The sequence below is a fragment of the Mus caroli genome, unplaced genomic scaffold, assembly GCF_978045245.1.
Source record: "Mus caroli unplaced genomic scaffold, Mus_caroli_1 scaffold_14, whole genome shotgun sequence".
In the NCBI taxonomy this organism is placed as follows: Eukaryota; Metazoa; Chordata; class Mammalia; order Rodentia; family Muridae; genus Mus; species Mus caroli.
This window is the reverse complement of record NW_028227269.1, coordinates 99,471,889-99,491,763: the sequence shown is the minus strand read 5'-3', so window position 1 is coordinate 99,491,763 and position 19,875 is coordinate 99,471,889. Positions and strand designations below refer to the sequence as shown.

At 39.8% G+C, this 19,875-nt stretch overlaps 1 protein-coding gene across 1 annotated transcript in view; it reads right to left on the bottom strand.

Moving 5' to 3' along the window:
* Window positions 1-8,175: 8,175 nt before the first annotated feature.
* Window positions 8,176-19,875, bottom strand: part of LOC110288505 (cation channel sperm-associated auxiliary subunit beta-like) — a 239,931-nt gene continuing 228,231 nt past the window's right edge. Inside the window, exons 23-27 of the mRNA XM_085830619.1 lie at window positions 18,031-18,141; window positions 15,200-15,335; window positions 12,711-12,811; window positions 8,666-8,740; window positions 8,176-8,424 (exon numbers count right to left, since the gene is read on the bottom strand). Of these exons, the coding sequence (XP_085686745.1) occupies window positions 8,227-8,424; window positions 8,666-8,740; window positions 12,711-12,811; window positions 15,200-15,335; window positions 18,031-18,141 (621 nt within the window). The 3' untranslated portion in view covers window positions 8,176-8,226. The remainder of the gene's footprint in view (window positions 8,425-8,665; window positions 8,741-12,710; window positions 12,812-15,199; window positions 15,336-18,030; window positions 18,142-19,875) is intronic.

Below are 19,875 nucleotides of genomic sequence, written 5' to 3'. Positions count from 1 at the left end.
AGTGCAGTTGTTTGTTTTTAATGATCAGTCATGTGACATGGACTTAATCACAGTGAAGTTTATGAACATGAAACTTACACTCAAAAGTCCTGAGATAAGAGGTATGCCACACAGAGAAACAGGCTCTACGAAGCAGGTGGGTAGCACAGTTGGAAGAGAAGTGGTAGGCAAATATATTTTATTGGGGAACTGAGTACACAATTAAAAGGTATAATAGGATTTCATTGGTACGTTTACATATAATTTGAACAATAGAAGGCAAATAACAATAGAAGGGTTCATGTCAAAGACCTGCCACAGGTAGCGTTTTACTGCCTATGCAGGGTGTTCATACACTGGGGCTTTAGTGGCTTGAGGCAGCAAGAAAATAGAAAAATTGAAACATTTACAATAATCCTGTATAATAACGCTCTGCTTTATTTTCTCAAGCACACAGTACAGATAGATAGCTTTATTATTGCTGATTTCTTCTATGTGCAAGGCTTTCCCACTTGACTCTCCCTTTACTTGATTCAATGTTGTTTCCTATTGTTCAGGTCCCCCATTTAACTCTGTCCCTCAGAAAAAAAAAGTTCTTTTTTTTCAAGTAATATTTGGTTCTGCCTTAATGCTTTTTATCTATTGATAGCTTTTATTACAATTATTTGAGTGAGAAATAGTTCCCAGTAGGCTTATGACTTTGAACACTTGCTCTTCAGTTCAAATGGTGCTCTTTGGGGGTGGTTAACCTTTAGGAGGTGCAACTTTACCGGTGGGAGAATATGTCTTTGAGGGCTTATATCTTGCCCTGCTACCCTCTTTGTTCTTTGTGTGGGTAAAGTGTGGTCAGCGAGCTTCTTGTTCCTGCAGGCATACCAATGCCATATCTTCCCTGCCATTATGACTTCTAGCCCTTGGGAACTGGAAGGCAAAATAAACTCATCTATAAGTTGTGTTGCTTTGTTAAGGCGTTTTGTCACAACAGAGAAGTACGAATACAAATATTTACATACAAAACATTTATTTAATGCCTCTCCTACATTCCCATGAAAATAGGGAATTCGTTGTTGCCTTTCTAAACCTACCTGGCCATAAGAGGTACATAGTCAATATTTATTTACTCACTGAATTTATAGTGTTTGGGATGTTGGGGCTCTAACAGTGAACATGCAGAAAAAAAAATATTGAGTCAGGTTTTGTCTTAGTCAGGGTTTCTATTCCTGCACAAACATCATGACCAAGAAGCAAGTTGGGGAGGAAAGGGTTTATTCGGCTTACACTTCCATACTGCTGTTCATCACCAAAGGAAGTCAGGACTGGAACTCAAGCAGGTCAGAAAGCAGGAGCTGATGCAGAGGCCATGGAGGGATGTTCTTTACTGGCTTGCCTCCCCTGGCTTGCTCAGCCTACTCTCTTATAGAACCCAAGACTACCAGCCCAGGGATGGTCCCACCCACAGGGGCCTTTCCCCCTTGATCACTAATTGAGAAAATGCCTTACAGTTGGATCTCATTGAGGCATTTCCTCAACTGAAGCTCCTTTCTCTGTGATAACTCAGCTGTGTCAAGTTGACACAAAAATAGCCAGTACAGGTTTTATGAGTGAAAGCCAGTATCTTGAGCGTGACAATGCTGAATTATATATCATTATTATATTTATTCTTAAAATTCATAGATTATCTAATTATAAAAAGGTGACTGCTCCATCTATTTAGTTCAGATTTTCAAAACTTAAAATAACTTGTAAAATTCTAAAGTATTTAGAATACAATACTATTTTTTGAGGAGCTTAATATGTATTATTTTCAAGAATAAAATACTACTTATGTAAAACACTTATGTTTTATAAGGAATGAGTTAACTTTTATTCTGTAAAAATAGAATGGATACTTAGATTTGAGTCTAGAATAGAAAGCTTTTCTATTAAATAGAATGGCCTATTTATGTTGAAGGAAACCTAGCAAACAGGTCGTTGTTATTTACTGACCTAAACAGGATTCAGAAGATTTCTATAGAAAGAGCATGAATATAATAATAATATGAGTTCTGTTCCTCATAAAACAAAATGAACATTTTGGAATTCTTTAGATTCAGCTAGGAGACTGTAAGAATAGCAAAGCTATATGCTATGTATGTCTCACTACTATGGGCAATCTTCCTTTTTAAAAATCTTTTTTTAATTAGAAAAACTGTCCGCCGGGCGTGGTGGCGCATGCCTTTAACCCCAGCACTCGGGAGGCAGAGGCAGGCGGATTTCTGAGTTCGAGGCCAGCCTGGTCTACAAAGTGAGTTCCAGGACAGCCAGGGCTATACAGAGAAACCCTGTCTCAAAAAACCAAAAAAAAAAAAAAAAAAAAAAAAATTAGAAAAACTGATTAAGTCTGAGGTAATGAGGTGGGAAGGAGTGAGCAATGTTGTCTTAAGTCAGAACAAAAGAGGAAACATTTTCAGACAAAACTGGCCAGAAAAAAACCTGTAGAGGGAAGAAAATTGTTTGAAAAGAGTTGAAGATGAGAAAGTAGGAAAATAAAGATACATTTGTACAGTTAACATATAGAATATACCAGAGACCTGAGACTACAAAGCCCCAGGGAGTCTATGCAGGTGACTCTAGTTGAGACTCTTGCAGTGGGTGATAGAGAGCCCGAAGTAGCCACCTCCTGTATTCAGGCAGGTTTCCAGTGGAGGGATACGGAAAGGAACCCACCCACAAAACAATCAACCCAAAAAGTGTCCTGCCTACAAGATGTTCGGGGACAAAGATGGTGCAGAGATGGAGGGATTGACCAATGACTGGCCCAAATTGAGACCCATCCCATGGGCAAGAACCAATCTCTGAAACTATTAATGATGTTCTGTTATGCTTACAGACAGGATCCTAATTTATCTGTCCTCTGAGAGGCTCCAACCAGCACCTAAGGGGCACAGATGCAGAGACCCAAAACCAAACATTAGAAGGAGTGTAGGGAGTCTGGTGGAACAGTTGGGAGGATTGAGGACTTGAAGAGGTTAGAGATGTAGAATGTTGAATGTGTCCTTGGTGAAGATCCTTTTCCAGTCTGTAGGCTGTTTTGTTCTATGGACAGTATTCTTTGCCTTACAGCAGCTTTTCAGTTTTATGAGGTCCTATTTATTAATTGCTGATCTTAATGTCTGAGCCATTCATGTTCTGTTCAGGAAGTTGTCTCCTGTACCAATGAGTTCAAGGCTCTAGTGTATCTTGTTTTATATAGAGGTTTTTGATCCAATTGGACTTGAGTTTTCTGCAGGGTGATATGGATATATTTGCATTCTTCAACATGCAGACATTCAGTTAAACCAGCACCATTTGTTGAAGATGTTCTTCCTTTTCCATTGTATAATTTGTGAGTTTATTTCTAGGTCTTTTGTTCGATTCTGTTAATCATCCTGTCTATTTCTATACCAATACCATGCAGGGGTTTTTTTGAAAAAAAATTTATTAGGTATTTATTTTATTTACATTGCCAATGCTATCTCAAAAGTCCTCCACACGCTCCCCCACCCACCCACTCCCACTTCTTGGCCCTGGCGTTACCCTGTACTGAGGCATATAAAGTTTGCATGACCAATGGGCCTCTCTTTCCACTGATGGCTGACTAGGCAATCTTCTGATACATATGCAGCTAGAGACACGAGCTCCAGGGGATACTGGTTAGTTCATATTGTTGTTCCACCTATAGGGTTGCAGATCCCTTTAGCTCCTTAGTTACTTTCTCTAGCTCCTCCATTGGGGGCCCTGTGATCCATCCAATAGCTGACTGTGAGCATCCACTTCTGTGTTTGCTAGGCCCCAGCATAGTCTCACAAAAGACAGCTATATCAGGATCCTTTCAGCAAAATCTTGCTAGTGTATGCAATGGTGTCAGCGTTTGGAAGCTGATTATGGGATGGATCTCCAGATATGGCAGTTTCTAGATGGTCCATCCTTTCATCTTAGCTCCTTGCAAGCTTGTACAATCACTCTGGAAATCAGTCTGGTGGTTCCTCAGAAAATTGGACATAGTACTATCGGAGAATCCCACAATCCCTCTCCTGAGCATATATCCAGAAGATGTTCCAACCGGTAAGAAGGACACATGCTCCACTATGTTCATAGCAGCCTTATTTATAATAGCCAGAAGCTGGAAAGAACCCAGATGTCCCTCAACAGAGGAATGGATACAGAAAAATGTGATGCATTTACACAATGGAGTACTACTCAGCTATTAAAAAGGATGAATTTATGAAATTCCTAGGCAAATGGATGGACCTGGAGGGCATCATCCTGAGTGAGGTAACCCAATCACAAAAGAACTCACATGATATGTACTCACTGATAAGTGGATATTAGTCCAGAAACTTAGAATACCCAAGATATAAGATACAATTGGCTAAATGCATGAAACTCAAGAAGAATGAAGACCAAAGTGTGGACACTTTGCCCCTTCTTAGAATTGGGAACAAAACACCCATGGAAGGATTTACAGAGACAAAGTTTGGAGCTGAGACCATGCAGGGATTTTAATTATTTAATTTTTATTTACATTCCAAAATGTTGTTCCCCTTCCATATCTCCCCTCCAAGAGTTCTTTGCCCTGTCCCCTCCCCCCTTTGCCTCTGAGTGGGTGTTCCCCCTCCACTCCACACCCCGTCACCCACCCCACCTCTCTCTCTCTCTCTCTCTCTCTCTCTCTCTCTCTCTCTCTCTCTCTCTCTCTCTCATACACACACACACACACACACACACACACACACCACATGCCCATTTCTTAGGGCATCAAGTCTCTATAGGATTAGACACATCTTCTCCCACTGAGGCCACACAAGCCACTCTTCTGCTGTATATGTGCCAGGGGTCATGGGTCACCTCATGTTTGCTCTTTGGTTGGTGGCTTAGTTTCTGGGAGCTCCTGGGGTTAGTTGATAGTGTTGGACTTCCTAAGCGGTTGCTAGCCATTTCAGCTCCTCCAATCTTTGTCCTAATTCCTCCAAAGGGGTCCCTGACCTCAGTCCAATGGTTATCAGTAACTACCTGCATCTGTCTTAATCAGCTGCTGGTAGAGCCTTTCAGAGGACAGCCATGCTAGTCTCCTGCCTTGAAGACACAACACTGGGATCCATTCCCTGGGTGGGCAGCAACCCCTGACTATTACTGAGAGCATGGAGTCTTTATTAGTATTACTCTGTAGTACAGCTCAAAGTAAGGGATGGTATATCTCAAGAAGGGTTTTATTGTTCAGTATTGTTTTAGCTACCCTGCATTGTTCATTTTTCTATATGAAGTTGAGAATTGTTTGTTCATGGTCTGTAAAAAAAATGTATTAGAATTTTGATGGGAATTTCATTGAATCTGTAGATTGTTGTTCGTAAGATAGCTATTTTCACTATGTTAATTCTACTGGTCTATAAGCTTGGGAGATCTATCTTCTGATATCTTCTTCAATTTCTTTTTTCAGAGACTTGAAGTTCTTGTCATATAGGTCTTTCAATTGCTTAGAGTTACAAAATATTCTATATTATTTGTGGCTATTGTGAAGGGTATTGTCTCCCTAACTTCTTTCTCAGACCATAGATCACTTATGTATAGTAGGGATACTGATTTCTTCGAGTTAATTTTGTATTCACCTACTTTGCTGAAGGTGTTTATCAGCTGTAGGGGTTCTCTTGTAGAAATTGTGGGGATTATTTACATATACTATAATGTCATTTGTGACTAGCAATATTTAGACTTCTTCTTTTTGAATATGTATTCCTTTGACCTTCTTTAGTTGTCTTATTTCTCTAGCTAGGACTTCAAGTACTATGTTGATCAGATAGGGAGAGAGTGGCCAGCCTGGTCTTGTCCCTGATTTTACTGAAATTGCTTTAAGTTTTGTCATATGTTTTGATGTTGGCTATCTGCTTGTTGTATATTGCCTTTATTGTGTTTAGGTATGGGACTTGCATTCCTGATCTCTCCAAGACTTTTACAATGAATTAGTATACAATTTGTGAAACGATTTTCAACATCTAATAAGATCATGTGACTTTTTTCTTTCAGTTTGCTTATATGGTGGATTGTGTTTTAATGGGTTTTCATATACTGAAGCACTCCTATATCCCTGGAATGAAGTTTTGTTGATCATATTGGATGGTGTCTTTGATATGTTCTTGGATTCAATTTGAGAATATTTTATTGAGTATTTTTGCATCAATGTTCATAAGGGAAACTGGTCTGAAATTCTCTTTCTTTGTGGAATCATTGTATGGTTTAGGTGTCAGGGTGACTACAGCCTCATGGAATGAGTTTGGCCATGTTCCTTCTGTATATATTTTATGAAACAGTTTGAGTAGGGTTTTTTTTGTTTGTATTTTGTTTTTGGGGGGTTTGTTTTTGTTTTGTTTTTGTTTTTGTGTTTTTGTTTTTTGGTTTGGTTTGGTTTGGTTTGGTTTGGTTTGGTTTTTCAAGACAGGGTTTCTCTGTGTAGCCCTGGCTGTCCTGGAAGTCACTCTGTAGACTAGGCTGGCCTCGAACTCAGAAATCCACCTGCCTCTGCCTCCCAAGTGCTGGGATTAAAGGTATGTGCCACCACACCAGGCTTTGGTTGGGAGACTTTTAATGACTGCTTCTATATCCTTATCCTTAGGGGTTATCAGACTACTTAATTTACCTGATCATGGTAAGTGGTATCTATCTAGATAATTATCCATTTTATTTAGATTTTACAATTTTGTGGAGTATACGCTTTTGAAATAAGACCTAATGTTTGTTTGTTTGTTTGTTTAATTTTCAGTTTCTGGGGTTTTTTTGTCTCCATTTTTATTTCTACTTTTGTTAATTTGGGTAATGCCTCCTTGTCTTTTATTTTATTTGGCTAAGAGTTTTTCTGTCTTGTTGATTTTCTCAAGGAACTAGCTCTTGGTTTTGTTGATCCTTTGTCCTGTTCCCTTTGTTTATAACTGATTCATTTCAGCTCTGAGTCTGCTTATTTCCCATCAACTACTCCTCTTAGGTTGTGCTTGCTTCTTTTTTTTCTAGAGTTTTCATATTTAATTTTAAATAATTAATATGAGACCTCTCCACATTTTTTATAAATGCACTTAGTGCTATGAACTTTCTTCTTAGCACGGCTTTCATTTCATCCTATAATTTTAGTATATCGTGCTTTCATTTTCACTGAATTTGAGAAAGTCATTAATTTCTTTTTTCTTCCTTGACCCAGAGATCATTGAGCAGGGAGTTGTCCGGTTTTCATGAGTTTGTAGGCTTTCTGTTGTTAAATTCCAGTTTTAATTCTTGATGGTCTGATATGCCGGCTCTTTGCCAGCAGGTTCAGCCAAGAAGAGAGAGGTCCAGGTCCCACCGTGGTCTCTCTGGGGCTGAGCAGAATGGTGAGTGTCGATGGGCTAAAGGAAACACAATGAGCTGGGAGTCTTGTTGAAGCAGGAACTCAATTTTATGACATCAACCTCTTGCTTGTATAAGTTCGGAACATAGGGAGGGGGATTTTTGGTGGGGTAAGTAAGAGGCAGGGAAGGGTGACAGAGGGTATGGAGTGTCTGACAAGGCCAACAGCAAAGCTCTACCTCAGCAACAGCAGGGCAGAGGCAGGACCAAACAGGTCTTTCTGAGTGATACGTGACTGGGACCAGTCTCAAAACTCGAGCCAAGCTTAGGCTCTCCCACAAGGCCACAGAAAGTCAACCCAGACTCAAGTTTGTCCTCAAAGCCAAACCAGGGCCAAAATGGGGCCCAACACTGATAGGCTACAAGGAATTATTTCAGACACAGATGCAGAAACCCACAACTAGACAGTAGAGAAGCTTGAGGAAAGACTTTGAGAACGTACAATATTGCCCTATTTCCTCTTGCACTGATGAGCCTCTCCATACCTGACTCCATTTTATAATGATGCCCTCACTATACCACAATTCCATCTAGAACCTGGCCCTACAAAATGGTCTCTAGAACTTAAGAGCTATATATTGCAGAAAACCCATTCCACACAGAATTGGTTATCACTTTATATTTAGGAAAACAATCCAAAAAAAAAAAACCCATTCCAGTAAGTAATGTAAGTGCTAAAACAACATTTTATGTATTTTAAAAATTAGAAAATGCAATGTGGAACTGCTGACCATCAGAAACTAGAATTATAATAGTGTAGTAATTATATAGCATTGTACCAAATGCACATTTTAAAAATATAAACATATAAACATGTTTAATGAAACTAGGATTCAAAGATAATCAAGTATCATTTGTTAATTATACAGATGAGCTGACAGTTGTACTTGAAGTGAATACAGTATTTCGCGTAACACATCTCTTCAATGCTCTCAGTACATGGATTTTACGCAGTTTGAACAAAAATGCTAGAAAAATTAATCCTCCTAGCACTACAGATGTTGCAACAGCTATTAGTGCGTGTCCTGGAAAAGGCAATGGGACTTCGTCGACATAAATCTGAAAGAAAAACAAAAGTCTTTATGTGATTCCCACAACTAAGCACACAGCCAAATTCCACCCATAATTCTGTGGACATTTAGCATCCCCTACCACCCACACTTTGATCTCTGCCACACAATGTCCAACCTTTATGCAGAACATAAAAGCTGCCCCTGTTATCTTTATCCATAAGTTAGGTTGACAAGACTTGTGTCATTTTCCCACTCATCTCATTTTGTACATCATGCATTTACTATACCTGAAATTCTTCACTTAACTCACAAAAGCTGACTCCAGGAACCACAGACACCTTGAAGTGAAACAGTTCAGAGCCCTGTGGAACAAACATAGATGATCATCCTCAACATGTGTGTTCATTTCAACAAAAGCACCCAGGAGAGCCACTTCTATGAGACCACATCTATGAGAATGAAACTAAAACATAAAACACCATGGCTTTCATGAACACTTTGAGTCACCACTAAGTTTCTGTGGCTTTATTGTATCTCTTCTGCATTCCCCTTGTTTTCCACATTTATCTGGGCTCTGTGTATCCCTGAGATCCCTGGATAGTGGAAACAACTTTTCTGCTTCCCCTAAGCCAATTGATCTGGCCACCTCTTTCAAAATAGTAAATTAATGTTCCACACAATATTCTGATTCATTTAGGAATAAGAAACCAAGGGAAAATTTTAAAAAATAGAGATTTTCTATATACTTTAAAGCTGTTATTTGCACCATTCATCAGCCTGTAATCTTTCTTTTTTTAATTTTTTGATTACATATTCTTTTCATTTACATTTCAAATGCTAGCCCATAAGTTCCCCTGACCTGCTCCCCTACCCACCCACTCCCACTTCTTGCCCTAGCATTCCCATGTACTGGGGCATATAAACTTTGCAAGACCAAGATTTTTCCAATGATGGCCGACTAGGCCATCTTCCGATACATATGCAGCTAGAGACACAAGCTCTGGGGGTACTGATTAGATCATATTGTTGTTCTACAACAATGGAAAAAGGTTTGCAGACTCTTTCAGCCCCTTGAGTACTTTCTCTAGCTCCTCCATTGGGGGCCCTGTGTTCCATCCTATAGATGACTGTGAGCATCCACTTCTGTATTTGCCAGGCACTGGCATAGCCTCATAAGAGACAACTATATCAGGGTTCTTTCAGCAAAGTCTTGCTGGCAAATGTAATAGTGTCTGTGTTTGGTGGCTGATTATGGGATGGACACCCGGGTGGGGCAGTCTCTGAATGGTCCATCCTTTTGTCTAAGCTCCAAACTTTGTCTCTGTAACTCCTTTCATGAGTTTTTTATTCCATGTTCTAGGGAGGAATGAAGTATCCAAGCATTGGTCTTCCTTCTTCTTGATTTTCTTGTGTTTTGCAAATTGTAACTTGGTTATTCTAAGTTTCTGGGCTAATATCCCCTTATCACTGAGTACATAACAAGTGACTTCTTTGTGATTGGGTTACCTCACTCAGGATAATATCCTCCAGATACATCCATTTACCTAAGAATTTCATAAATTCATTGTTTTTAATAGCTGAGTAGTACTCCATTGTATAAATGTACCACATTTTCTGTATCAATTTCTCTGTTGAGAGACATCTGGGTTCTTTCCAGCTTCTGGCTATTATAAATAAGGCTACAATGAACACAGTGGAGCATGTATGCTTCTTACCAGTTGGAACATCTTCTGGTTATATGCCCAGAAGAGGAATTTCTGGATCTCCCAGTAGTACAATTTCCAGTTTTCTGAGGAACCGCCAGACTGATTTCCAGAGTGGTTGTACAAGCTTGCAATTCAACCAGCAATGGAGGACTGTTCCTTTTTCTGCACATTCTCGCAAGCATTTGCTGTCACTTGAATTTTTAATCCTAGCCATTCCTACTGGTGTGAGGTGGAATCTCAGGGTAGTTTTGATTTGCATTTCCCTGATGACTAAGGATGTTGAACAGTTTTTCAAGGGCTTCTTGACCCTTCAGTATTCCTCACTTGAGAATTCTTTGTTTAGCTCTGTACCCCATTTACTAATGGGGTTATTTGAATTTCTGGAAATTCCACCACAGAACTCCTAATCCTGATAAACAGCTTCAGTGAAGTAGCTGGATATAAAATAAACTCAAACAAATCAGTGGCCATTCTCTACACAAAGGATAAACAGAATGAGAAAGAAATTAGGGAAACAACGCTTCACAATAGTCACAAATAATATAAAATATTTTAGTGTGACTCTAAGGAAGTGAAAGATCTGTATGATAAGAGCTTCAAGTCTCTGAAGAACGAAATTGAAGAAGATCTCAAAAGATGGAAAGATCTCCCATGCTCATGGATTGGCAGGATTAATATAGTCAAAATGGCTATCCTGCTGAAAGCAATCTAGAGATTCAATGCAATCCCCATCAAAATTCCAACTCAATTCTTCACTGAGTTAGAAAAGGCAATTTGCAAGTTCATCTGGAATAACAAAAAAACCTAGGATAGCAAAAACTATTCTCAACAATTAAAGAAACTCTGGTGGAATCACCATGCCTGACCTCAAGTTGTACTACAGAGCAATTGTGATAAAAACTGCATGGTACTGGTACAGCAACAGACAAGTAGATCAATGAAATAGAATTGAAGACCCAGAAATAAATCCACACACCTATGGTTACTTGATCTCTGACAAGGGAACTAAAACCATCCAGTGGAAAAAAGACAGCATTTTCAACAAATGGTGCTGACACAACTGGTGGTTATCATGTAGAAGAATGAGAATTGATCCATTCCTATCTCCTTGTACAAAGCTCAAGTCTAAGTGGATCAAAGACCTCCACATAAAACCAGAGACTCTGAAATTTAAAGAGGAGAAAGTGGGGGAAAGTCTCAAAGATATGGGTACAGGTGGAAAATTCCTGAATAGAACAGCAATGGCTTGTGCTGTAAGATCAAGAATTGACAAATGGGACCTCATAAAACTCCAAAGCTTCTGTAAGGCAAAAGACACCGTCAATAAGACAAAAAGGCCACCAACAGATTGGGAAAGGTTCTTTACCTATCCTAAATCAGATAGGGGACTAATATCCAATATATAAAGAACTCAAGAAGGTGGACTCCAGAAATCAAATAACCCCATTAAAAATGGGGTACAGGGCTAAACAAAAAATTCTCACCGAGGGTATACCGAATAGCTGAGAAGCACCTGAAAAAATGTTCAACATCCTTAATCATCAGGGAAATGCAAATCAAAACAACCCTGAGATTCCACCTCACACCAGTCAGAATGGCTAAGATCAAGAATTCAGGTGACAGCAAATGCTGGCGAGGATGTGGAGAAAGAGGAACACTCTTCCATTGCTGGTGGGATTGCAAGCTTGTACAACCACTCTGGAAATCAGTCTGGTGATTCCTCACAAAATTGGACATAGTACTACCAGAGGATTCTGCAATACCTCTCCTGGGCATATATCCAGAAGATGTTCCAACCAGTAAGAAGGACACATGCTCCACTATGTTCATTGCAGCCTTATTTATAATAGCCATAAGCTGGAAAGAACCCAGATGCCCCTCAACAGAGGAATGGATACAGAAAATGTGGTACAGGGATCCATCCCATAATCAGCCTCCAAACGCTGACATCATTGCATACACTAGCAAGATTTTGCTGAAAGGACCCTGATATAACTATGTCTTGTGAGGCTATGCTGGGGCCTAGCAAACACAGAAGTGGATGCTCACAGTCAGCTATTGGATGGATTACAGGGCCCCCAATGGAGGAGCTAGAGAAAATACCCAAGGAGCTAAAGGGATCTGCTACCCTCTAGGTAGAACAACAATATGCACTAACCAGTACCCCCACCCCTCCCGGAGCTCATGTCTCTAGTTGCATATGAATCAGAAGATGGCCTACTCAGCCATCAGTGGAAAGAGAGGCCCATTGGTCTGCAAACTTTATATGCCTCAGTACAGGGGAACCCCAGGGCCAAGAAGTGGGAGTGGGTGGGTAGGGGAGTGGTGTGGGAGGGTATGGGGGACTTTTGGGATAGCATTGGAATGTAAATGAAGAAAAATACCTAATTATAAAAAGATAAGACCAAAAGGCCACCAGCAGATTGGGATAGGATTTTTACCAATCCTAAATCTGATAGGGGACTAATATCCAATATATACAAAGAGCTCAAGCTTGTAATCTTTCAATCCTACTTTAGCATACATTGTATACTTTGAACTCTACATGGTAAAAATGATTAGCATGATAGCATACAATGTCTACTTTGAACTCTACATGGTAAAAATGATAATGCTGTCAACTTACCTGTATGGTTAGGTTGAGACCTAAAGGATTATACACTGGAGTCTTAAGCAGTGGCTCTAAGTAGTGCTTCATTTTCTTAACGTTTTCTGGCTCACTGTGTTCTGAAATACAGGGAATACTTTTTAAGCACACTTATATTTTCATATCTTACTGTTACATGAAGTAAGGTACAACAAAATATTTTATCATGTGACATGACTAAGGAACTCATGCTCTTAGTTTTGAGTTGTATCTTTAGAGTTGTGTTTTCCCAAGATAATTTAATATAAACTAAAGAAGAACAGCTAAGAAAAGAGACAGCCAGAAGACAGTAAAAATACCCACAGCATATGTATGGACATCTCAAAGAATTGCAGAAAATAATACAGACCAAAGTGTAGGTATGGGCCCAAGGGAAAATTGTTTATTTTTATTTTCAAATCATGTCTGGTACTTAGGGCTGGTGATATGGTTGAGTGATTAAGAGCACTGCTTATTCTTGTAGAGGACTTGGGTTTGATTCTGAATACCTATGTGGCAACTCACAACCATCTGCAACACCAGTTCTAGGGGATTTGATTCTCAGTCTCCTCTGGCTTCTGAGGGTACCAGGTATGCAAGTAATGCCCAGACATACAGATAAAACACCCATATTCATCAAAAGTAAAGATATTCTGGTACTGGGGAATTGAAGCCCAGTGCCTTGTTCCTAGTAGACAAGAACTCTACCACCAAACTACATACTCAGTTCTCTTCATGTGGAATTCACTTAACTGCTCACATTGCTCCAATATGGCCATCATTAAGCAGAGGGCTTCTGCTCTCTTTGCTTCAGGCTGAGTTCTTTTTTCTAGTCTCTGATTTATAAGAAGCCATTCCTGACATGAAAATACTTTGCATTTTTCATAGTGGTGGGGAAATGATTTGACTAAGATGGAAGTAAACTTGCACAATAGAATCACTAAAGCATTCTCCAAGGGAAGTATATAGCTCTCCCCGCCTAAATTTTCATTTTTTCTAAATAAGTAAGCTGGTGTAGGTGTTGTAAACCACAGTAATGTAATTGGGACAGGAGCTAAAAAAAATAATTAAAGCTCTGACTGTCTTCTTAGCTGATTTCCCTTGGGGATTCTGCCACCACTGCTAACTCACTAATTAAACACTCTGCTTTTAAAATGCTTACATATTTAAAAGTCAATTCTCCAAACCTGGTAAGAGAAACCAGGGAACCACAGAAACTGGGAATATTAATTATGAAAAATGGGAGCTTTATTTTCATGACTGGAGTTTTCATTTCAAGAAAGCATTATATTGTCAGAGTAAGACTCACTGACATGTCTGCAAACTTAGTGAGTGATATAGTGGTGGCTAATCAAATTTTGATTCAGTTCAACTACTCACTTCACAAGACCGCTCTGCCATCTTCCTGTCTTTTTTGTTGGGCAACACTGGAATTGAACCTAGGGCTTTAAGCATTCTGGATAAGCATTCTACCACTGAGTTTTGTCCCAGATGTTTTATCCGTGTGTGTGTGTGTGTGTGTGTGTGTGTGTGTGTGTGTGTACATGTATGTATGTATGTATGTATGTATGTATGTATCTGTTTATTGATTTATCTATCTATTAATTACCTAAAAATATTCACACAAGTAAAAATCTTATCTTTGGGGTAAAACTGAACTTAAATAAATTTCCTTTTATGTTGTAAAATGTGCCTGTTTCTTTTTAGATCTTTTGCTGCAAAATCCCCATTCTCTTTGTTTCTCTTTCCTTTTTTTTCTTCTTCTTCTTCTTCTTTCTTTTTGGAACAATGTCTCACCTAGCCCAGGCTGGTCCTATCTCATTATAGAACTGAAACTGACCTTGAACTTCTGACTCTCCCTCCGTTACCCACCAATTGCTGAGATTATAACTGTGTGTTACCACATTCAACTAAAAAAAAAAATCTTTGTGAAACTTTACTTACATAATTAGAAACATATCCTGCAGACTACATGCAAACACTTAGAACATTTTGGTAACTGCTGTGATAGTGATTAGTAAAGATAGATACAACAGGTACAGAGCACGAGCTCGATCATCATTGCTACTAATCTACAACATGACTTTCAGATTCACTTGTTTCCGGCAAATTATTTGCTAAATATTTGTTTTTAATTATTTTCGTATGTGGGTAGAGACATAGGACGCCCTGCAGCTGGAGTTACAGACATTATGTCAGTTGACTTGAGTTCTCTATAAGAGCAATATACTCCTTTAATACTGAGCAATATCTCCAGTCCTGAGTTCATATAAGAAAATGATCTTAGTCAATTGAATTCAGTATACCAGATGTGATGGAAACAAAAAAGGACACGACAATGGTGAATATGAACATGCCTGGGACTCAACTCCTTTTCCAAATTCTCCTGGCTATTTCTCATGTGAACAGGCTTTGCAGTCCACTCATTTTTGAAAACCACTAATAAGAGAATGACTTGTAAGATAAGCAGAGGAGGGAGAAAGCCATACTTAGTTGCCAGTGTTTCCTCATATTCACTTCAGTCATGGTAACTAAATATGGAGGTTCTGCGGAGACTTTATCTCTTTCACTGAAAATTTCCAAAACAACTGGGTATTGTGTGACTGGAAACTTGAAACGATGAACCTAAAATACAAATTCCATGAATGCGTATAAGAATGGAAAATTCAATACTATTATTTCTGGCTAGGAAATGAAAGAAATGTTTGCAGAACCTTGGCTATTCTAAGTGGAATGATTCTTAGGATCACTGCCTTTCAGACATGGAAATGGTCTATCACAACCAAATTCTTGAAAATTCCAAGGCAGCATACATAGTAATGAGATTCATAACTTTTAAAACCTCTGAAGTTAGTATACAAAGTGATATGTGTCATTATGTAGTTTTCTTATACACACACACATAATCTTACGTACAAATATCATGAAATTATCTTCACTGTCATTGTACATTGGGTTTTTGTTTTGCACCCTCTTCTCTGAAATAACCTTCTTCTCCCCAAGCAGAGCTTCTTTCTGCTTTTATGTCACAGAAATACTCTTATCTGTGTACCAAAATTTAAGATCTTCTACTCCTCTTATGTGGTTGCTTTTCTACTTTCTACTTCCCCAATATAAATTTAAGTGTAATCTTCATATGAGGAAAAACATAGTACTCCTCTTCTAAGCCTGACTTATTTCCCTAAACACAATGATCTGCAGTACTATCAAAAGGTACTTTTCCTGAAAATATCATGATTTCATAGTTTGTTTTCTTTAGTGCTGAAAAATGCTCTTGGATCCATGAACATTTAAGATAGTTTCATTTCTTAGTGATTGTGAGTACTGCAGCAATAAACATGTGTGAGCATACATCTCTGTGGTGTGTTGACTAAGTCCTTAGGATGTATATCCAGAAGAGGCACTGCTAAATCACATGAGAGAGCACAGATGAGTAACCACCAGTTTTTGCTCCAGTAAACGGTCAAAGAGAGACCTACCAGGAGCACACAAGACACAAGAACCAGGAAACTGCTAGGGGCAGGGTCCATCTGGTTGCCATTAGTGCCCCAGAGCTAATCCTGTGACACAGCTCTCCACATCCAAATCCCATCCAGAGAGAGCTGGTCTCCCAGGAGTACTGACATACCTAAGAGCATAGGGTCAAAGGCACACAGGAGGGACAGGCTCCAGTCAGAGACAGCAAGACCAACTAACACCAAAGATAACCAGATGGCAAGAGGCAAGTGCAAGAACCTAAGCAACAGAAACCAAGGCTACTTGGCATCATCAGAACCTAGTTCTCCCACCACAGCAAGTCCAGGATACCCCCAACACACCAGAAAAGCAAGACTTGGTTTTAAAACCACATCTCATGATGCTGATAGAGGATCTTAAGAAGAACATAAATAACTCCCATAAAGAAATACAGGAGAAAACAGGTAAACTAGTAGAAGTGGTACTTGGGAGGAAGAAAGGAGGGGGAGGGGGGAAAATGGGGCAGGATCAGGTATGGAAGGAGAAAGACAGGGATGATATACAGAGGGTCAGGAATTTGAACAGATGTGTTGAGCAATGGAGGATGGGGAACTGGGGGGTCGCCACCAACAAGTCCCAGATGCCAGGAAAGCAAGAGGATCCCAGGACCCAACAGAGATGAGATTTACTGAAATGCTCAAGGAGAGGGAGAACATGTAGAGACCATATCCAGAGGTTAGGCAAGGCTCCCAATTGGTGGGTGGGGCCACTCACTCATCTCCAAACCTTTAACTCAAAATGGCTCCTGTCTAAAGGAAATATGGGGACAAAGTGTAGAGCAGAGACTGAAGGAAAGGCCATCCAGAGACTGCCCCACCTGGGGATTCATCCCATATACAGACACCAAACCCAGACACTATTGTGGATGCCAACAAGTGCTTGCTGACAGGAGCCTGTCATAGCTGTCTCCTGAGAGGCTCTGCCAGAGCCTGACAAATACAGAGGCAGATGCTCATGGCCAACCATTGGACTGAGCCTGGAAATCCCAATGGAGGAGGTAGAGAAAGGACTGAAGGACTGAAGGGGTTTGCAACCACATAGGGAGAAAAACAATATCAACCAACCAGATCCCTCCAGAGCTCCCAGACACTAAACCACCAACCAAACAGGACACATGTTCCAGACACATATGTAGCAGAGGATGGAATTGTCTCGTATCAATGGGAGGAGAGGCCCATGGTCCTGTGAAGGCTGGATTTCTCAGTATAGGGGAATGCCAGGGTGGTGAGGTAGGAGTGGATGGGTTTGGGGGAGCACTTTCATAGAAGCTGGGTGAGGGGAGCTGGGATAGGAGGATTTCAGAGGGGAAACCAGGAAAGGGAATAATATCCAACAAACCAAAAAGAATTAGAGTAAGTTAAATTAATTTATTAATATTACTATTACTAGTGTTAATTGTGTGTGCGTTAATATACATGTATCTTTCTTTATATGTGTTGCATGCAACAAAGAGTTCAGAGTAGGTATTTTTGTTTTACATTAGAGATAAGTTTTGATAACTAACTCTTCCATGTACAAGAGTCAGATCCTTTTAGTGGGGTCATATTTAGTTCTAGGTCATAGTAGATGTTATTTCCACATGTGAAATTTTATTGTGCTTTTTTAAAAAAGCATTGGTTTTATGTATATGGATTTTTGTCTCTAAGCTGAGTCAATACACTGCCAGTAGAAGCCAGAAGAGGGCCTCAGAGCTCAAGAACTGGAGTAATAGCAGGTTGTGAGCAGTTATGTCTAACTAAAAGGCACATTTCCCCTCACAGGAACAGGAAACCGCTCCATCGTGAGGTCATATAAATTGCTTTACCTTTTCTTTGCAATCTGAGAAAGCAACAGCATGTGAGAACTTTTGATGTTCTGAGCACTTGCACATGGCCCGACTGGAAACATTAGCACACTGCTTGTATTTGCCAGTTTCCTGTAGGCAGAAGCGACAGATGTTGACTTGTTTTTATAATTTGTAGTTTTTCCAAAATGAGTGTTTAGGAAACATTTATTCTCTGAATAATAAAGTTTCAAGAATTTTAGAAGAAAATTCATTAATGATAAAATAAGAGTCATTGGGGGTGTAGATTTTCATAAAGTGCTTATCCAGGAGATGAGATGAAGAAAATTGTAATGAAACGATATTTCTGCATAATTCTTTCAGGTTATTCATGGACATTTTATTCATAAACATTGCAAAAAAGACACAATTTCCTTGTTATGACTTTTCCTTTCACAGTGAGTTTCTCTGACTTGTGTGCACAAGGTTGTCCAATGGGACACAGGTTGAAGGTATAACGGGTGCTCCGGGAGAACTAATAAAGGAGATTTTGGAAGCATTCTCATGAGCTTGCTGTGGAGTTCTCACCTGCTCCTGGAATCTAAGCCATTGATTCTCTGCCACCCCATCCCCAACCCATGAGGCTGAGCATGGTCTAGAGGCAGATGGTCCAAGGTATAAAGCAGCAGGAGGAATCAATGCAAAGTAAGGATATCTAAGCAAAAACGTCTTATGTCAATGGAGGAACTTGGCATAGTAAGAAGACAGGTTCTTATCTTTGAAAGAAAATGTAGTTGGATCCGGGTGTGGTGGCACACACCTTTAATCCCAGCACTCAGGAGGCAGAGGCAGAGGCAGACAGATTTCTGAGTTCAAGGCCAGCCTGGTCTACAAAGTGAGTTCCAGGACAGCCAGGGCTATACAGAGAAACCCTGTCTCGAAAAACCGAAAATGTAGTTGGCGAACTCAGTGTCTTAGTGACTCACTGTTTAGAGCAGAACTTCTTGCCCTTAAATCCTAGATTAATTCAGCAAGAAGTGTGGTAATCTAGGAATAGTTTGTGTGTATAAGAACATTCATAAAATATGTATTATTAGCTTATAAACTCTCTCCTCTCTCTTTCTCCTCTCTCTCTCTCTCTCTCTCTCTCTCTCTCTCTCTCTCTCTCTCTCTACTGTGTCTATCTGAGGCCTCAGGCATACTGTGTTACACAAGCTGTCCTCAAACTCCTGATGCTCCTGCCTTGGGATTCTCAGCTGCTGAGATTACATATGTATGGGCCATCATAATATACTCATTCAACAATTTCTGAACAGTCCTCTGTCAGATGCTGGCTGGAATACGTGGGATATTGTAGGAACAGGTCAAAACAAATACAAACTTTGACTAGAATGTCCTGGGCCTTGGTTTGACCTTTAGTATCAGGAAAAACAAAGCAAACCAGAAAGAAATCAGTTTTGCTTTATGAGCTTACTTTCTTGTGGAGACCGAAGGACACAAACATAAAACTAGTAAGTGAAGTGTTAGAGCAGTAACGCATAGTTTGTAGAATATAGGAAGGAATAGGGAGTCAGGGATGGTAGAGATAGGGCTATCGTTGTACAGGGATTGGTCAGGGAAGGTCTCACTCTGAGCTGGGCATTAAAGCAAAACACTGACAAAGGTCACAGTGGGGTGTGACATGTGACAGAAGATGAAGGGGTGTTCTTGCAGCTGCAAAGGTCTGACTTGGGAACATATCAGAGAAACAAAAAAGAGGCCAACATGCCTAGGCTAGAGTGAGCTGGGGGGGGGGTGTCATGTTGAAGCATGATGAAAACACAGGGCAAGGAGAAGGGGAAGTCTCTTGTTCCAGAACCTGATATGTATTTCTGTTTGGCTTAGTGT